This window comes from Pan paniscus, chromosome 16 (assembly GCF_029289425.2).
Source record: "Pan paniscus chromosome 16, NHGRI_mPanPan1-v2.0_pri, whole genome shotgun sequence".
NCBI classification, from domain to species: domain Eukaryota; kingdom Metazoa; phylum Chordata; class Mammalia; order Primates; family Hominidae; genus Pan; species Pan paniscus.
In genome coordinates, this window is record NC_073265.2 from 22,829,584 (window position 1) to 22,850,777 (window position 21,194).

Here is a 21,194-nt window from a genome sequence, read left to right on the forward strand (position 1 = left end):
CTCTAGTCAGGGTTATACAGACAGGCTCTGATTTCTCCCTGGGATGGAGCTCCCAGGAGGAGGGGCAGCTGCCATCTCTACAGTTTGGTTGACTCAGCCATTCCAGCCTGCTGGCTTTGGAGAGTCCAAACAGTCTGGACAAGGAACAGTGCCCCCACAATGCAGCACACCTGCTCTACCAAAAAGCAGCCAGACTGCTTCTTTAAGTGGATCCCTGATCCCATTCCGCCTGACTGACACCTCCCAAAAGGAGTCTGTGGCCTAGGTGTGTCTGGGCCAGCAACAGGTCAGTATCCTCCTGGGATGGAGCCTCCAAAGGAAGGAGCAGGCTGCCACCTTTGCTGTTTTGCATACCTGGTGGTATGTTTTGCAGCATACCACCAGGTATGAGAAAAACCGAGGTGACTAGGGTCTGGAGTGGACCCACGGCAAACTGCAGCAGCCCTGTGGAAGAGTTGTCTGACTGTTAAAAGAAAAACAAACAAACAGAAAACAACAACATCAACAGAAAAGACCCCACAAAAACCTATTTCAAGGTCAGCAACCTCAAAGATCAAAGGTAGATAAGCCCACAAAGATGAGACAGATTCAACACAAAAATGCTGAAAACTCAAAAAGACAGAGTGCATCTCTGCCTCCAAATGACTGCACACCTCTCCAGCAAGGGCACAGAACTGGGCTGAAGCTGAGATGGCTGAATTGACAGAACTAGGCTTCTGAAAGTGGGTAATAACAAACTTCACTGAGCTAAAGGACCATGTTGTAACCCAATGCAAGGGAGCTATGAATCATGAAAAAACAATGCAGGAGCTGATAGCCAGAGTAGCCAGTTTAGAGAGGAACATAACAGACCTAATGGAGCCGAAAAACACACTATGAGAACTTTACAATGCAATCACAAGTATCAAGAGCAGAATAGACCAGTGGAGAAAAGAATCGCAGAGTTTAAAGACTATTTTTCTGAAATAAGACAGGCATACAAGAATGGAGAAAAAAAGAATGAAAAGGATCATGGGATTATGTAAAGCAAAACCCATGACTGATTGGGGTACCTGAAAGAGACAGGGAGAATGGAACCGAGTTGGAAAACATACTTCAGGATATCATTCAGGAGAATTTCCCCAACCTAGCAAGTCAGGCCAATGTTCAAATTGAAAAAATGCAGAGAACCCCAGTAAGATACTCCACAAGAAGATCAACCCCAAGACACACAATCATCAGATTCTCCAACGTTGAAATGAAAGAAAAAATATTAAGGGCAGCCAGAGAGAAGGGCCAGGTCACCTACAAAAGGAAGCCCATGAGACTAACAGCAGGCCTCTCGGTGGAAATCCTACAAGCCAGAAGAGACTGGGGCCAATAATCAACATCAACTTTTTTTTTTTTTTTTTGAGACAGGGTCTCACTCCATCACCTAGGCTGGAGTGCAGTGGCACAATCTCAGCTCACTGCAACCTCTGCCTCCTGGATTCAAGCCATTCTCTCATCTCAGCCTCCCGAGTAGCTGGGACTACAGGCACCTGCCACCACGCCTGGCTAATTTTTGTATTTTTAGTAGAGATGGGGTTTCACCTTGTTGGTCAGGCTGGTCTTGAACTCCTGACCTCAGGTGATCCACCCACCTCGGCCTCCCAAAGTGCTGGGATTACAGGCATGAGCCCCCATGCCTGGCCTCAACATTCTAAAAGAAAAGAATGTCCAGACCAGAATTTCAGATCCAGCCCAACTAAGCTTTATAAGTAAAGGAGAAATAAGATCCTTTGCAGACAAGCAAATGCTGAGGGAATTTGTCACCATTGGGCCTGCCTTGCAAGAGCTCCTGAAGCTTCCATATTAAGCACTAAATATGGAAAGAAAACCCGTTACTGGACACTACAAAAACACACTGAAGTACACAGACCAGTGACATTATGAAGCAACCACAGAAAAATGTCTGCAAAATAACCAGCTAGCATCATGATGACAGGATCAAATTCACACATAACCATACTAACCTTAAACATAAATAGGCTAAATGCCCCAATTAAAAGACACAGAATGACAAGCTGGATAAAGTGCCAAGACCCATCAGTATGCTGTCTTCAAGAGACTCATCTCATGTGTGAAGACACACATAGGCTCAAAATAAAGGGATGGAGAAAAATTTACCAAACAAATGGAAAACAGAAAAAAGTAGGGGTTGCCATCCTAGTTTCTGACAAAGCAGACTTTAAACCAATAAGATCAAAAAAGAGAAAGAAGGGCATTACATAATGGTAAAGGGTTCAATTCAACAAGAAGAGCTAACTATCCTAAATGTATATGCACCCAATACAGGAGCACCCAGATTCATAAAACAAGTTCTTAGAGACCTACAAAGAGACTTAGACTCCCAAACAATAATAGTGGGAGACTTTAACACCCCACCGACTATATTAGACAGATCACTGAGAGAGAAAATTAACAATGATATTCAGGACCTGAACTCAGTTCTGAATCAAGTGGACCTGATAGATATTTATAGAACTCTCCACCCCAAAACAACAGAATAAACATTCTTCTCATCACCCACAGAACTTACTCTAAAACTGATTACATAATCAGAAGTAAAACACTCCTCAGCAAATACAAAAGAACTGAAATAATAATAGTCTGTCAGACCACAGCGCAATCAAATTAGAAATTCACTCACAACCACACAACTACATGGAAACTGAACAACCTACTCCTGAATGACTCCTGGGCAAATAATGAAATTAAGACAGAAATCAAGAAGTTCTTTGAAACTGAAACAAAGAGACAAAGTACCAAAATTTCTGGGATGCAGCTAAAGCAGTGTTAAGAGGGAAATTTATAGCACTAAATGCTTATATCAAAAAGCTAGAAAGATCTCAAGTTAAAAACCTAACATCACAACAAAAAGAACTAGAGAATCAAGAGCCAACAAATTCCAAAGCTAGAAGATGACAAGAAATAACTAAGATCAGAGTTGAACTGAAGGAGATAGAGACAAGAAAAACACTTTCAAAAATCAACAAATCTAGGAGCTGGTTTTTTGAAAATAGGTAAAATAGATAAACCACTAATTAGACTAATAAAGAAGAAAAGAGAGAAGAATCAAATAAACACAATCATAAATGATAAGGGAGAAATCACCATTGACCCCACAGAAATCCAAACAATCATCAGAGAATACTATAAACACTTCTATGCACGTAAACTAGAAAATCTAGAAGAAATGGATAAATCCTGAACACATACACCCTCCCAAGACTGAACCAAGAAGAAACTGAATCCCTTAATAGACCAATAATGAGTTCTGAAATTGAGGCACTAATAAATAGCCTACCAACCAAAAAAAGAAAAAAAAAAACCCAGGACCAGACAGATTTACAGCAGAATTCTACCACAGGTACAAAGAGCTGGTACCACTCCTACTGAAACTATCTGAAAAAATTGAAAAGAAGGGACTCCTCCCTGACTCATTCTATGAAGCCAGCATCATCCTGATACCAAAGCCTGGCAGAGATACAACAACAAAAAAGAAAACTTCAGGCCAACATCTTTGATGAACACTGATGCAAAAATCCTCAATGAAATACTGGCAAATGAAATCCAGCAGCACATCAAAAAGTTTATCCACCACAATTAAGTTGGCTTCATCCCTGGGATGCAAGGTTGGTTCAACATATGCAAATCAATAAATGCACTTCATCACATAAACAGAACTAAAGAAAAAAACCACATGATTATCTCCATAGATGCAGAAAAGGCTTTGAAAAAATTTAAATCCCTTCATATTAAAAACTCTGAATAAGCTAGGTATTGAAAAAACATACCACAAAATAATAAAAGCCATCTGTGACAGACTCACAGCCAATGTCATACCAAATGGACAAAAGCTGGAAGCATTCCCCATGAAAACCAGCACAAGACAAGGATACTCTCTCTTATCACTCCTATTCAACATAGTATTCAAAGTTCTGGCCAGGGCAATCAGGCAAGAGAAAGAAATGAAGCATATTCAAATAGGAAGACAGGATGTCAAATTATCTTTGTTTGCAGATAATATAATTCTATGTCCAGAAAGCTCCATCATTTCAGCCTAAAAGCTTCTTAAGCTGATAAGCAATTTCAGCAGTCTCAGGATGCAAAATCAATGTGCAAAAATTGCTAGCATTCCTATACATCAACAACAGGAAAGCGCAGAGCCAAATCGTGAATGAATTCCCATTCACAATTGCTACAAAGAGAATAAAATACCTAGGAATACAGCTAACAAGGGAAGTGAAGGACCTCTTCAAGGAGAACTGCAAACCAATGCTCAATGAAATCAGAGAGGACACAAACAAATGGAAAACCATCCCATGCTCATGGATAGGAAGAATCAATATCATGAAAATAGTCATACTGCCCAAAGTAGTTTATAGATTCAATGCTAATCTCATTAAACTACCATTGATATTCTTCACAAAATTAGAAAAAAACTACTTAAAAATTCATATGGAACCAGGCCAGGTGCAGTGGCTCAAACCTGTAATCCCAGCACTTTGGGAGGCCGAGGCAGGCAGATCACTTGAGATCAGGAATTTGAGACCAGCCTAGCCAATATGGTGAAACCCCATCTCTACTAAAATTACAAAAATTATCCAGACATGGTGGTGGGTGCCTACAGTCCCAGCTACTCAGGAGGCTGAGGCAGGAGAATTGCTTGAACCCAGGAGGCAGAGGTTGCAGTGAGCCAAGATCATGCCACTGCACTCCAGCCTGGGTGACAGAGTGAGACTCCATCTCAAAAAAAAAAAAAAAAAAAAAAAAAAAAAAAAAAAATATATATATATATATATATATATATATATATATATATGGAACTGAAAAGAACCCATATAGCCAAGATAATCCAAAGGAAAAAGAACAAAGCTGGAGATGTCGTGCTACCTACTTCCAAACTGTACTACAAGGCTACAGTAATCAAAACAGCATGGTAATGGTACAAAAATAGACACGTAGGCCAATGGAACAGAATATAGAATTCAGAAATAAAACTACACATCTACAAACATCTGATCTTTGACAAACCTCACAAAAACAAGCAGTGGGGAAAGGATTCCCTATTTAATAAATGGTGCTGGGAGAACTGGCTAGCTATATGCAGAAAATTGAAACTGGACTCTTTCCTTATACCTTATACAAAAATTAACTCAAGATGAATTAAAGATTTAAATGTAAAACCCAAAACTATAAAAACTCTAGAAGAAAAGCTAGGCAATACCATTCAGGACATAGGCAAAGGCAAAGATTTCATGATGAAAACATTAAAAGCAATTGCAACAAAGCAAAAATTGACAAATAGGATCTAATTAAACTAAAGAGCCTCTGCACAGCAAAAGAAACTATCATCAGAGTGAATAGACAACCTACAGAATGGGAGAAAAATTTTGCAATCTACCCATCTGACAAAGGGCTAATATCCAGAATCTACAAGGAACATAAACAAATTTATGAGAAAAAAACAACCCCATCAAAAAGTGGGCAAAGAACCTGTATGAACAAACACTTCTCAAAAGAAGACATACATGCGGCCAAAAAACATGTGAAAAAAAACTCAACATCACTGATCATTAGAGAAATACAAATCAAAAACACAATGAGATCCCATCTCACGTCAGTGAGAACGGCTGTTATTAAAACTCGAGAAAACAACAGATGCTGGCAAGGCTGTGGAGAAAAAGGAACACTTCTACACTGCTGGTGGGAGTGTAAATTAGTTCAACCATTGTGGAATACTGTGTGGCAATTCCTCAAAGACCTAGAGGCAGCATACCATTTGACCTAGTAATCTCATTACTGGGTATATACCCAAGGGAATATAAATCATTCTATCATAAAGATACATGCATGTGTATGTTCATTGCAGCACTATCCACAATAGCAAAGACATAGAATCAATCTAAATGCCCATCAACAATAGACTGGATAAAAAATGTGGTACAGATACACCATGGAATACTATGCAGCCATAAAAAGGAACAAGATTATGTCCTTTGCAGGGACATAGATGGAGTTGGAAGCTATTACCCTGAGCAACTAACACAGGAACAGAAAACGAAAACTAAACACCGCATGTTCTCACTTATAAGTAAGAGCTGAATGATGGGAGAACACAAGGGCACATCCAGGGAAACAACACACACTGGAGCCTGTGGGGGTGAGGGTAGGAGGAGGGAGAACATCAAGAAGAATAGGTAATAGATGTTGGGCTTAATACCTAGGTAATGGGATGATCTGTGCAGCAAACCACCCTGGCACACGCTTACCTATATAACAAACCTGCACCTCCTGCACATGTATCCCTGAACTTAAGATAAATGTTGGGAAAAAAAGGAACAAATGGTTGCTTGAAAACAATTTTAAAACATCTTAAAAGTAAATAAGCTGGGCGCAGTGGCTCATACCTGTAATCCCAGCACTTTGGGAGGCCAAGGCGGGCAGATCACCTGAAGTCAGGAGTTCGAGACCAGCCTGACCAACATGGAGAAACCCCATCTCTACTAAAAATACAAAATTAGCTGGGCATGGTGGCACATGCCTGTAATCCCAGCTACTCAGGAGGCTGAGGCAGGAGAATCACTTGAACCCGGGAGGCGGCGATTGCGGTGAGCCGAGATCACACCATTGCACTCCAGCCTGGGCAGAAAGAGTGAAACTCCATCTCAAAAAAAAAAAAGTAAATAAACAAGGCCAGGCCCAGTAGCTCGCACCTGTAATCCCAGCATTTGGGAGGCTGAGGTGGGTGGATCTCTTGAGGCCAGGAGTTTGAGACCAGCCTGGCCAACATGATTAAACCCCATCTCTACTAAAAATACAAAAAATTATAATTATCTGTGTGTGGTGGTGTGCACCTGTAGTCCCAGCTACTCAGGAGGCTGAGGCAGGAGAATCTCCTGGATCCGGGAGAAAGAGGTTACAGTGAGCTGTGATCACGCCACTGCATTCCAGCCTGGGCAACAGAGTGAAACACTCTCTCAAAAAAATAAATATAGGCTGGGCGCAGTGGCTCATGCCTGTAATCCCAGCAATTTGGGAGGCTGAGGTGGGCGGATCATGAGGTCAGGAGATCAAGACCATCCTGGCTAACATGGTGAAACCTTGTCTCTACTAAAAATACAAAAAATTAGCCAGGCATGGTGGCGGGCGCCTGTAGCCCCAGCTACTCAGGAGGCTGAGGCAGGAGAATGGCGTGAACCCGGGAGGTGGAGCTTGCAGTGAGCCGAGATCACACCACTGCACTCCAGCCTGGGCGACGGAGCAAGACTCTGTCAGAAAAAATAAAAAAATAAATAAATAAAAATAAACAAATAAATAAAATGTGGAAATGCAAGTCCCACCCTTCTACAATTTAACAAGATTATCCAGGTAATTCATACGCATATTAAATTTTGAGACACACTGATTATAAAATCCTGGTGACCTCAGGTGATCTGCCTACCTCAGCCTCCCAAAGTGCTGGGATTACACGTGTGAGCCACCACACCCAGCCTAAGCAGGTATTGTTATACGTGTTTAACAGATGAGAAAGCCAGGAACTCAAAATATGCTGAGGGCTGTTTTCACTACACTAACTTCCAAAGCAGCTAAGTAACTGCCGTTTCCCTAGTTAAGAATAGAAGAAAGTTGAGGGCTAAAATTAATAGTTTCCAGTGTTTTCTACTGTGAGCCTATAAGAAGAGCCTGAAAGCATTTTAAAGGATAAACCATTAATTCCAGTCTCTTAATTCCATATATGGAGAAACTGGGGCCCAGAGAGAATACATGGCTTGTCTCAAATCACAAGATTTTAGCCGAAATTAGAACTCCTACTCCATACTCCTAGTTCATTGTTTTTTACTAAAATGCATTTCCCAAATGTGATTCATGGATTCCACAGGATATTAACAGACATTCCTCTGAGAAAGGCTAGATAAGCTAAGCCACCTCTGTGTTAAGCCAAATTAAGTAATGTTCTCTACTGCAGAACCTCCCAGCTTTCACTAGGCTAATGTGTCTTCTGCATCTTTGAGAGCTCTACATACTACATGGTATTTTCTCAATTTATCAGATCATGAAACCTTTTCAATCATGCATTTGAAGTAGTCCTAGTCTATGAGCAGACTCTGAGGAAGACTGTGTTAGCCTCGGCTCTCCTCAAGGTTGTTCTGCTTGAATGATTGGGAGCAGTTTGTTATGTTCCTAGAGGTAGAGCACCCACCAAAAAATCTAAAGAGGAAGGGCCAGGTGTGATGTAATCCCAGCATTTTGGAAGGTCGAGGCAGGCAGATCACTTGAGGCCAGGAGTTTGAGGCCAGGAGTTCAAGGCCAGCCTGAGCAACATAGCGAGACCCTATCTCAAAGCAAAATGAAACCAGAAAAAAATTAGCTAGGGATTGTGGCACATGCCTGTAGTCCCAGCCACTCAGGAGGTTAAGGTGGGAGGATCCCTTGAGCCCAAGAGGTTGAGGTTGCAGTGAACTATGATCACACCACTGCAATCCAGTGTCAGCACCACAAAGCATCTAAAAGAGCCAGTTTGTGGTCATGAAAATATTGCCTTATTATTTTACCCTGTCCCTTAATAACCATGCCTCAGGCTCATTCCTACCAGGAGAAGAGTCTTTTTTTTTTTTTTTTTTTTTTTTTAGGTGGAGTCTTGCTGTGTCACCAGGCTGGAGTGCAGTCGCATGATCTTGGCTCACTGCAGCAACCTCGGCTTCCCGGGTTCAAGCGATTATCCTGCCTCAGCATCCCGAGTAGCTGAGAATATAGGCACATGCCACCACGCCCAGCTAATTTTGTTTTTTTTTTTTTTGTATTTTTGGTAGAGACGAGGTTTCACCATGTTAGCCAGGATGGTCTTGATCTCTTGACCTCATGATCCACCCACCTCGGCTTCCCAAAGTGCTGGGATTACAGGCATGAGCCACTGTGCCCAGCCAGAATAGTCATTTTGATGCTCTTGTTGCTGGATTGCTACTTTGTAGTGAACATTCCCTTGTGTCAGGCACTGGCTGAATACAACATGGGTTATCTCATTTAATACTTAAAACAATCCTATGAGGTAAGGACTGTTTTTATCCCCACCTCAAAGTTTAAAATCTGAGACTCAGGTTAAGTAATGTGTCCAAAGTCATACAGTAAGTTGGAGCCATATGTTGTGGCCCACACCTGTAGTCCCAGCTACGTGGGAGGCTGAGGCAGGAGGATCGCTTGAGGCCATGGGTTCCAGCTTCAGTGAGCTATGATGGTGACACTGTTCTCCAGCCTGAGTGATAGAGCAAGACCTTGTTTCTAATCAATTAATTAATGTCATACAGCAAGTAATGGAACTAGGTTTTTAATCTGAAGCTGATCAATGCCAAATTGTGATATGATTGTGAGGTGATGTTACCACTGTAAATTATTTTCTTTTCCCTTTTAGCAAAGAGCTTATTCCATTTATCAGAGAGAGAGAGATTTATTTTTATTTTAAAGGACTGGGTCACATGATTGTAGGGGCTAGCAAGTCTGAAATCTGCAGGCAAGCTGGAAAATCCAGCAGGAATCAATGTTGCTGTCTTGAGTTCTAAGGCAGTTTGGTGACAGAATTCCTTGCTCTTTTCATTCGGCACCTCAGTCTTCCCTTAACGCCTTCAAATGATCGAGTGAGGCCTACCCACATTATGGTGGGTAATCTTCTTTACTTAAATTCTACTGATTTCAGTATTAATCATATCTGAAAATACCTTCGCAGCAATATCTAGACTGGTGTTTGACAAAACAACTGGGTACTGTAGCCTAGCCAAGTGGACACATAAAATCAACCATCACACTATTGATAAATAAAAAATTACAGGAGGTCATTGTTTCGGACTAAGCTCTTGAACTAGGCTCCAACAAACCAGAGTAAAAATCAAAATGGAGCCACCCATACTAAAGTTCCAAGTCACCAAACCTAAACTAAGTTGTTATTTGACCTGAGAAATCAGGAGAGAGAGAGAGCCAATTTCCCAAACAGGCCACTATAAATCTTCAATCAGCACAATAAGGAAGTTCTCTCTGCTTTAATTCTAACACACACACACACACACACACACACACACACACGCAGCCTGAAGTAACCTGATGTTAACTAACCAGTTATTTTCTGTTGTTCTGTCTATAAGTAACTAATACACCCTTGTTCTTTGCTTCTGCTTTCTTCAGGCCTTCTCTGCCTATAAAGCCAAATTCTTCTGGTCAGCTCATCAGAACATTTATTTCACAAAATGAAGAATTGCCTGATTCTAGAATCACAAATAAAGCCAACTGAGATCTTTACATTTGTTTTAATTTTGTTTTTTGACACAATATAATATACAGAATCATAGAAATGTAGGTATGTTAGTTCCCATAGTCCAATTTCCTTTTTTTCTTAACTTTCTTCTTTTGAAACAGAGTCTCACTCTGTCGCCCAGGCTGGAATGCAGTGGCAAGATCTTGGCTCACTGCAACCTCTACCTCCCGAGTTCAAGCAATTCTCCTGCCTCAACCTCCCAAGTAGCTAAGATTACAGGCACACACCACCATGCCCAGCTAACTTTTGCATTTTTAGTAGGGACAGGGTTTCATCATGTTGGCCAGGCTGGTCTCGAATTCCTGACCTCAGGCTATCCACCCGCCTCGGCCTCCCAAAGTGCTGGGATTACAGGCGTGAGCCACCACACCTGGCCTCCTTATTTTTTCTAATGAGGAAACAGATGAAAAAGAAGTACCCAGGCTATACATGTGTCCAAAGGAGTACGTGCACATCCAAATTCCCAGAAACTTACATAAATTGCTTATGACCTGATAATAAAATTAAGTGGAAAAATTAAATCCTTCCAAAACACCATATATTCCTATTTTGAAGAATTGATTAGAAAAAATTCAGCAAGCGGTCAGATCATTTTACTACTTCTCTCCGGACTAATGCTCCCCAACACCTGGATGTTGGGACTACCTTCAGAGTAGACGGGGAGTCTGGAAATAGCTGACACAGCTCTCCCATAAAGCTGACTTTTCTCTCAGGTCCTCTCCTGCCCCTCCTTCTCCTGCCAGCCTCTCCAGTTTCACCTTTCACTTCTCAGCTTTCTTTGGCTCCAGCTACCTTGTTTCTTTCCATTCCTCCTCTTTTGCCTCTGGGCTTACAAACAAGCTCTTCCCTTCCCTGTCTGAAACATTCTGGCACTACCATCCCCAGCCTCCACCCACCTTTTGCCTAGCTATTGGTGATTTCATTCTTCAAGTCTCGACTCTTAGGTCTCTTCCTCAGGAAGTGCTTCCCATGTCCACTCAACGAGGCTGGAGGTCCTTCACAGGTGCCCCTATGGCATGCTGCACCCCTGCTATTTCTAACTGCGAATTTATTTACATTCCCAACTAGTGTCTAAAGAGCAGAGACATTGGCCAATTCCATGGTATCGCTAGCATTAGAGTCTGTTCCATAATAAACATTCAAATATTTAAGAGGGGCAGGAGAGGAAGGAAGAAAAGAAAGAATAAAGGAGAAAGGGATTTCCACAGGCCCTTTTTTGCACTGTGTGGCTTAGATCTGACCATTGGAAGATAATCTGTGATGGCATTTGCCTAGAGATTTGTAGAGTGTAGAGTAACTGGTCTTTTCAGATGCTGGGGAATCTCTACCTAATGACCTGGCAACCTTAGAATTTGCTTCAACAACTTGAAGAATGTTGATAACACCGAGGTATTATAGGTATAAGCAGGAATGGAGTTGGTAGCAGCAGGAATGGAGAGGCACCAAAAAGAGGAGTCTTCGTGGGTCAGTTAGACTGCATGTGTTTGGGAGGTGAAGAAGCATGCAAGATTGGGAAGATGGGAGAATCTGGTTTCCGGTGCAAGACAATATCATCAACTCGATTCCATATTGAATTTGAGGTGTTATGAAAACACCCAAAATTACAGCTGAAAATATAAAGCAAAGCCAAGAAAACTGTAGCCCTTTGCAAATTTGTCACCTTTCTGTCAGTTACTGTTATCAAAAAAGTGTCAAGACTGGCCATAGGCAGAGCGGAAATACCCCATTAAATAAAATTGCCCACATGGGGTATTTTAAGGGTCATCAAAAAGATTTTCACCGGGCACGGTGGCTTTCGCCTGTAATCCCAGAACTTTGGGAAGCTGAGGTGGGTGGATCACCTGAGGTCAGGAGTTCGAGACCAGTCTGGCCAACATGGCGAAACCTCATCTCTACTAAAAAGTACAAAAATTAGCCGGGCATGGTGGCTGTAATCCCAGCTACTCAGGAGGCTGAGGCAGGAGAATTGCTTGAACCCAAGGGGCGGAAGTTGCAGTGAGCCGAGATGGTGCCACTACACTTCAGCCTGGGTGACAAGGGCAAGACTCTGTTAGCCGGGCGTGGTGGCAGGCGCCTGTAGTCCCAGCTACTGGGGAGGCTGAGGCAGGAGAATGGCGTGAACCCAGGAGGCGGAGCTTGCAGTGAGCCGAGATAGCGCCACTGTACTCCAGCTTGGGCAACAGAGCGAGACTCCGTCTCAAAAAAAAAAAAAAAGATTTTTTTTTTCCCTTTACCGCCTATTATCATGTCAAGGTGGTGTTTGTTATATATCATCAAATTTATGTTGTATGCATATATATCTCTAGAAGGAAAAATAAATGGTAGCAGTGGTTACCTCTGAAAATGGGGAGCTTGCAAGCTTGGAGGTCAGAGGTGGGAGGGAGACCTAATTTCTACAATTTACACTTTGATACACACTGAAATCTTTATCATGTACATAGATTTTTTAATCTACAAAGGGAAAATTTCATTTTAGTTTTGAAAGTTAAAATTTGTCAACAGAGGATTAATTAAATATAGTACATCCATTAAGTGGAATAATGTACAGTCATTACAATGAAAATGATAGCTCCAGATGTACTGATACAAAAGCTGTCTGTGATAATTCACTTGTTAAGTAAAAAACAAAATTCAAATTGTAAATGGTAAAAGGCACCCATTTAAAATATTTATTAGTATATGCATAGGGGAAATTGTATTTAAATATTTATTTATTAGTATATGCCTATGGGAAAATGCCAAAATATACACTAAACTGTTAGCATTGATTACCTCTGCAAGGTGGAATTAGAGGAGACTTTTGCTTTCTAAGATTTACATTTTGACATTGTTTGAACTTTTATAAGGAATGTATTACTCTATAACCAGAAAAAAGATAACCTAAAACAATTCTATGATATTGCAAATAGTTCAGGAACAGAGAGAAGGTCCTTATCTTCAGCAGCTGGGGCAAATGTAAAACCCCCTAGATGAAAACCAGATATGCACTTGGAGTTTGTGCATTAGGGCAAGGAGAGGTGGTATAATATGGTCTTGGCTCACAACAGCACCCCAGTAATGTTTAATAATCAAGACTGGGACTATAGAATAGATACCACTTTTTCCCCAGTGCATGACGATTTAGGTATTTATCACCAGGATCTTAAAAATATAGGGTTTCTGCCCTTACGATCATTGCAATCTAAAGTGATTTAACATCCCTGCTTTCCTCTCTTTACTGCTTCTCAACAATCCATTTTTTTCCTTTCCCTTCACCCTCCTCGTCTTCCCAGCCCTTTTTAAAATTGCCACAAGAGGGCAGCAGCCTCATGCATAAGAAGGGCACTCAGCCACAGGTAACAACAAAAAGCAAAAGGATGCCATTAAAAATAGGTGACCAAACTTTAGAGATTTCAGCATCTTGCTCTGAATATGTGTGCAGCCACGTTTAATATTCCATTAGAAACTATAAACAATCGGCCGAGCGCGGTGGCTCACGCCTGTAATCCCAGCACTTTGGGAGGCCGAGGCGGGTGGATCACGAGGTCAGGAGATGGAGACCATCCCGCCTAACACAGCGAAACCCCGTCTCTACTAAAAATACAAAAAAATAGCTGGGCGTGGTGGTGGGCGCCTGTAGTCCCAGCTACTCGGGAGGCTGAGGCAGGAGAATGGCCTGAACCCGGGAGGCGGAGCTTGTAGAGAGCTGAGATCGCACCACTGCACTCCAGCCTGGGTGACAGACCGAGATTCTGTCTCAAAAAAAAAAAAAAAAAAGAAACTATAAACAATGGATGGACAAGAAAATCATGCTGGTGTGCGAAGCTAATGTGTTTCCCTCTCTTCCAGATGCTGGCCAAGAAGAGCTGAAATAGAAAACAGCCTAGAACCTAACACTATTTACTGTAAAATTTTTGCACCAGGATGGAAGGGGATTCTTACCACAATGCAACCACCGTCAATGGCACCCCAGTAAATCACCAGCCTCTGGAACGCCACAGGTTGTGGGAAGTCATCACCATTGCAGCTGTGACTGCTGTGGTAAGCCTGATCACCATTGTGGGCAATGTCTTGGTCATGATCTCCTTCAAAGTCAACAGCCAGCTCAAGACAGTTAACAACTATTACCTGCTCAGCTTAGCCTGTGCAGATCTCATCATTGGAATCTTCTCCATGAACCTCTACACCACCTACATCCTCATGGGACGCTGGGCTCTCGGGAGTCTGGCTTGTGACCTTTGGCTTGCACTGGACTACGTGGCCAGCAACGCTTCTGTCATGAACCTTCTGGTGATCAGTTTTGACCGTTACTTTTCCATCACAAGACCCTTGACATATCGGGCCAAGCGTACTCCGAAAAGGGCTGGCATCATGATTGGCTTGGCCTGGCTGATCTCCTTCATCCTCTGGGCCCCAGCAATCCTCTGCTGGCAGTACTTGGTTGGGAAGCGGACAGTTCCACTGGATGAGTGCCAGATCCAGTTTCTCTCTGAGCCCACCATCACTTTTGGCACTGCCATTGCTGCCTTCTACATCCCTGTTTCTGTCATGACCATCCTCTACTGTCGAATCTACCGGGAAACAGAGAAGCGAACCAAGGACCTGGCTGACCTCCAGGGTTCTGACTCTGTGACCGAAGCTGAGAAGAGAAAGCCAGCTCACAGGGCTCTGTTCAGATCCTGCTTGCGCTGTCCTCGACCCACCCTGGCCCAGCGGGAAAGGAACCAGGCCTCCTGGTCATCCTCCCGCAGGAGCACCTCCACCACTGGGAAGCCATCCCAAGCCACTGGCCCAAGCGCCAATTGGGCCAAAGCTGAGCAGCTCACCACCTGTAGCAGCTACCCTTCCTCAGAGGATGAGGACAAGCCCGCCACCGACCCTGTCCTCCAAGTGGTCTACAAGAGTCAGGGTAAGGAAAGCCCAGGGGAAGAATTCAGTGCTGAAGAGACTGAGGAAACTTTTGTGAAAGCTGAAACTGAAAAAAGTGACTATGACACCCCAAACTACCTTCTGTCTCCAGCAGCTGCTCATAGACCCAAGAGTCAGAAATGTGTGGCCTATAAGTTCCGACTGGTGGTAAAAGCTGACGGGAACCAGGAGACCAACAATGGCTGTCACAAGGTGAAAATCATGCCCTGCCCCTTCCCAGTGGCCAAGGAACCTTCAGCGAAAGGCCTCAATCCCAACCCCAGCCATCAAATGACCAAACGAAAGAGAATGGTCCTAGTCAAAGAGAGGAAAGCAGCCCAGACACTGAGTGCCATTCTCCTGGCCTTCATCATCACATGGACCCCGTATAACATCATGGTCCTGGTTTCTACCTTCTGTGACAAGTGTGTCCCAGTCACCCTGTGGCACTTGGGCTATTGGTTGTGCTATGTCAATAGCACTGTCAACCCCATCTGCTATGCCCTCTGCAACAGAACCTTCAGGAAGACCTTTAAGATGCTGCTTCTCTGCCGATGGAAAAAGAAAAAAGTGGAAGAGAAGTTGTACTGGCAGGGGAACAGCAAGCTACCCTGAAAAGTCAACAACTCCTCTCGAAAGAACAATGACCACAGTCAACATCCTCTGAGGATGAGCAAGCTGATTCTGGTTTGTATATTTTCAAAAAGAAGACATCTCATTTTGAGTCCTTGAAGATTTTTGTAAAGGCTCAAGTTTGGTTGCCAAATGGAAGGGGCCACAGCTGCAGCAATTGCTGACATATTAAATGACTCTTGCCTATGACCAAGGCCATTTGATGCCAGGGGAGTTTGCCAATGAAGTAAAGGGATAGGCTCATGGCCCTTCACAGGAGGAAGCACACTGGGTAACAATGAACAGTGACTCAGGGAACTTATGCCCCTTCTGTAGGAAACAGCAGAGACCAGGTGGAAACCTTTTCCTGTGGAAACCTGTCATAGAATTTTGTGCAATATGTATGTGTCTATGAAGCTGTCTTGTGCCAGTGAGAACCAGCAGGAGAATGTACAACAGTGTCACTTGTTAACAAGACTGATATTCAACAGGCTTCTAAGAATATGTGTCTTCATAAACTGATCACTGTCTATTATGTGGTCTATACTATACTGTGGTTTGTTTTCCTGTCCCCACATCTGAGTGAAGGTCTTGCTCTTCCCTTTCATATCCAATGTCAATTCCTTGTACTCACTGAACCCATGCTGATCTCCAGGGAACCATCCTTCCTCTCAGAATCCAGAGTCTGGAAGGACTGAAACCTGGTCATACCCAGTCCTTTCAAGGGGCCTCTATTCTACTAATAAAGATGGATCAAGTCTCCACAGTCAGTTATTTTAGTTTTTGCCAGTGGAAATTTTTTCTTTTATCTAAACAGATATTGTGCATTCTATTTTGTGCCCATTTGAACCCATTTATTTATGCTCTGTTCTTAGGAAGACTAATTGTGTAAGAGCCCTTCACTGGCTGAAGATTTTCTCCAGGCTATTGAATTAAGGTTCTTATATTGTTTTCAGAGATCTTGCTTTCTAATCTCTTCACAGGGCAAACCTGAGCAAAATGTGGAAAACAGATTTGCTTTTGAATTTCTTCCAGAACCCTTTTGCAGCCTCCAATTTCCCTTGTTCAGATCCCCAGTTCACACCAAGACGCAAGCAGGTCAGCTGTGCTGCCTCCAAGCAGGGGGTTGTGGGGTGAGGTGGGGGTAGAAAGTCTTTTTTTATAGGTCCTTCAAATCAGGGCCTAAAAATGACTTCTTCATTCCTCTCCAAATTCGGTCAAAAATGAGAAGGCCAGAAAAGCACACCTGAGGGTGCGATGAAGCTGAAAATGATCTGAAAGCTTCATTTTTAAAAACAAAGTGTAGGTCACAGTAATACATAAAAATAAAACAGTTAACATGCATGAGAGCATGAGGATTATTAAAAACCACATTTAATTGAAATCTCTAAGTGCGTATAAACAAACGGAATCAAAGGACCTTTGTGGACAAAAGTCCACAAAGAAGCAGTAGTGTGGTACACAGCAAGGATTAAAGATGAAGCACTCCTGTCAGACATTATTTAACTCGTTGGTTACATCTGCAGCTGGACTTAAAAATCGCCAGACTTCATGCGTCTTAGTGTAGGCCGGGTCCTTTTCAGTCTCATTTGCTAAGAGGATGGAAAAATAGCTGGTTTAGTTGTCCTGGGAATTAGATATGTACCTGAGTATGGGAGAGCTGCAGCCTACCACTGAAGAGCATCATCAGCCTCTCACATGATGTCCCACGGAGGCTTCAGGGTAGTAGAATCTCAGGCAGGACGGGACTGGTCCCTTATAAAGACTTCACGTTGACATGAAACATCTTGTAAGCAGTGCATCTGCTGAGCCTTTGTAAAGGGCAGGTTGACACCTGCAAAGAATTCGGTGGGAACAGTAATTGGCTCAGTTCTCCAGCACAGAGGCTCTCGGGCCTCCGTGATGCCAACTGGGTGTGACTTCATGAGCAAACCTGCTCTACCAGCTCCAGATAAACAGTTGAGTCTTCGTTTAAGGCTTTGATTCCTGATAAAGATGAAAACCCCTTCATGAGAATAGGCTTTTAAGCCCATGTTGGGCATTCACCATTCGCAGTTGAGAGTGAAACAAGCTAATTTAAACAAAAGAACACAAATCGGGAAAGGATGCCATGGAGGGCACTCCTCGCACACTCCGCACTTGCTTAGGACTTGGCCTTTTTTGTTCATCTTTTGTGAAATTAAGAAGTGTATTGCTGGGTGTGGTGGCTGACACCTGTAATCCCAGCACTTTGGGAGGCTGAGGCAAGAGGACTGCTTGACCCTAGGGGCTCAAGACCAGCCTGGCAACATAGGGAGACCCTGTCTCTACAAAAAAAATTTTAAATACCTGGGCATTAGCAGGGCATCGTAGTGTGTGCCTGTAGACCCAGCTACTTCAGAGGTTGAAGCAGGAGGATCGCATGAGCCCAGGAGTTAGAGGTTGCAGTGAGCTATGATCACACTACTGCATTCCAGTCTAAGTGACAGAGCAAGACCCTGCCTCAAAAAAAAAAAAAAAAAGAGAGAGAGAGAGGTCGATGCTTCTTTCTTTATCATTGGCTTTGGAAAGCAGCCAGTTTTGCAGACTACCTATGCCTCTTGACATATACAAAAAATATCCCAAACTACTAGGGACAACTAGACTTCTATAGAATAGGGGCTTTAGTGGGGTCCTCAGAATGAATAGACCTAATTGTAAACTACAGGGACCTGATGGGTGGGTGGGAGGCGCATGGCCTGACTTGAGATCTTAGGCCTTCTATGCCCCCAGTCTTCCAGGCTTTGTCTATAGTAAACCATGTACGACTTTGGCTAGTTACCTACTGGATGCTGTTACTTTGCTATCATTGTAATTTGTTTCCCCTTGGCTGTGAATTTGATGACTTGTCAGGGAATCTGTTTTCCATTCAATTTTTGGTTGAACAAAGCATTTTGTCAATATTCTCAGCTTTTGCTTCGCTCCTTTGGTGAATGTCCTTTGAAGACAATACTGATGCCAGCTCTTTGTAATTGTGAAATCTGTACCCAAACCTCTGGATTAGAATCTCCAGTTGTCTACTGTAAATACTGGAATTACAGCAAAGGATATGGGGACTGGGCTGCTTTTCTGTATTGTATAAGCACTATTCTAGATATTAAAGAAATTTAACTGCACAGTGGTCCAATGCAGAGCATTTAAATAAGAAAATTGTTTCAGAGTAGCTTATTAGATCCATCTATATTGGGTTTCCCACACACCTTTGCATGGCCTGGCCTTTCAAGAAAGTTGGGATTGATACACAGTATGGATACACGTCCTTCTTGCTACCTTTTGTGATTCCTCCTTCCCTCTAAGTTACCAATGACCAAACTAAGATTAAATAATGATGACAAGAGATCTGTGAGTAAAACGCTTTCCCTTCCCTCTGGGACAGGGGAGGTGGGGCAGACCTGAAACCCTAGTCCTTTACCGAATGGAGACTGCACGAAAAGGGGCAGCAGCATTTCCTTGTCAACTATTTAAAGAGTCGGTGCCCCACTCCATTCCCATTGTAAGTGATACTAATTTCCATCTTCCCCACATCATTTTACTGGTAAAGTTCAAGATTATGTAAACTCTTGCCCAATAAAGACCCCAGATCGAGAGTGAGCGGAAGAAGGGAAAAAAGTTTAATTGTCAAAGAAGAAGCTGGAAGCAATTAAAAACAAAACAAAACTTTTTTGAAATCATTTAAAATTTACAGAAAAGTTGCAAGAGTAATAAGAAGAACTCCTAATGTCCTTCACCCACATTCCGCACTTAACGTTTTGCCACATCTGTGCCTGCTCTCTCTGTATGTGTGTGTGTGTGCACATTTTTTTCTCAACCATTTGAGAGTAAGTTGCAGACCTCTTGCCAATTTACCACTAAATACTTCTTGAGTGTGTATTCCTTTTTTCATTCATTTTTTTTTTTTCAAGGCAGGGTCTCACTCTGTCATCCAGGCTGGAGTGGCAGCTTCGACCGCCCAGACTCAAGTGATCCCACCTCAGCCTCCCAAGTAGCTGGGATTACAGACGCACGCCACCACGCCAGGTTAATTTTTTCTACTTTTTGTAGAGACAGGGTTTCACCATGGTGCTCAAGCTAGTCTTGAACTCCTGGGCTCAGGCAATCCACCCGATTTGGCCTGGCAAAGTGCTGAGATTGCAGGCAGGAACCACCGCATCTGACCTTAGAGTGTGTATTTCTTAAGAAGGAGGAGATTATTTTACATAACCTCAATACAAATATAAAAATCAGGAAATTTGACATTGTTACAATGTTATTATGTAATCTACAGTCCACACTCAAATTTTACTAGTTTTTCTATTTGGAAAACTAATATATGTTCATTATAAAAATTTATTTTCCAGTTCAATATCTAATCCAGGATCACACATTGCATTTAGTTGTCATGTCATGGTTAGACTTATTTAATCTGTCTACAGCTTTTCTGTCTTTCATGATATAGTCATCTTTTAAGAGCACCTACAATCCAATTTTTTTTTTTTGAGACGGAGTCTCGCTCCTTTGCCCAGGCTGGAGTGCAGTGGTGCAATCTCAGCTCACTGCAAGGTCCGCCTCCCGGGTTCACACCATTCTCCTGCCTCAGCCTCCCCAGTAGCTGGGACTACAGGCGCCCGCCACCATGCCCGGCTAATTTTTTGTATTTTTAGTAGAGACGGGGTTTCACCGTGTTAGCCAGGATGGTCTCGATCTCCCGACCTCATGATCCACCCACCTCAGCCTCCCAAAGTGCTGGGATTACAGGAGTGAGCCACCGTGCCAAGCCCCTACAGTCCAATTTTTAAAAATAATTTCGGCTGGGCGCGGTGGCTCATGCCTGTAATCCCAGCACTTTGGGAGACTGAGGAGGCTGAATCACGATGTCAGGAGTTTGAGACCAGCCTGACCAACATGGTGAAACCCTGTCTCTACTAAAAATACAAAAATTAGCCAGGCGTGGTGGCGCGTGCCTGTAATCCCAGCTACTTGGGAGGCTGAGGCAGGAGAATTGCTTGAACCTGGGAGGCTGAGGCAGGAGAATTGCTTGAACCTGGGAGGCGGAGGTTGAAGTGAGCTGAGATCGTGCCACGGCACTCCAGCCTGAAAACAGAGAAAGACTTCATCTCTAAAAATAAATAAGTAAAACTAATTTCATCAGTTTGAGGCTATCTGATATTTCCTCATTAGATTCCATTTAATTGTTTTTGGGAGGTCAAGAATATCACAATGCATTACTATGTTCTCAATGCATCACATCAGGAGGCATATGATGTTCTATCTCATTATTGGTGATGTTAATATTGATCGATATTTTAAGTACACTAACCTTTTAAGTAAAGTTCCAAGATTTGTTTATAATTTTTTTATCTTCAGATTGAAG

General features: G+C 42.8%; 2 protein-coding genes across 4 annotated transcripts in view; one reads left to right on the plus strand and one right to left on the minus strand.

Annotated features, from left to right (window-relative positions):
* Window positions 1-19,777, plus strand: part of CHRM5 (cholinergic receptor muscarinic 5) — a 104,806-nt gene extending 85,029 nt beyond the window's left edge. For 2 of the 4 annotated variants that reach the window (XM_057299828.2, XM_024925681.5), the window contains one exon: window positions 14,156-19,777. In XM_057299828.2, coding sequence (XP_057155811.1) covers window positions 14,231-15,829 — 1,599 coding nt within the window. In that variant the 5' untranslated portion in view covers window positions 14,156-14,230 and the 3' untranslated portion in view covers window positions 15,830-19,777. The remainder of the gene's footprint in view (window positions 1-14,155) is intronic. The other 2 variants (XM_057299829.2, XM_055098144.2) reach the window with 1 other exon arrangement.
* AVEN (apoptosis and caspase activation inhibitor) overlaps window positions 1-21,194 on the minus strand; it is a 208,783-nt gene that overhangs the window by 177,314 nt on the left and 10,275 nt on the right.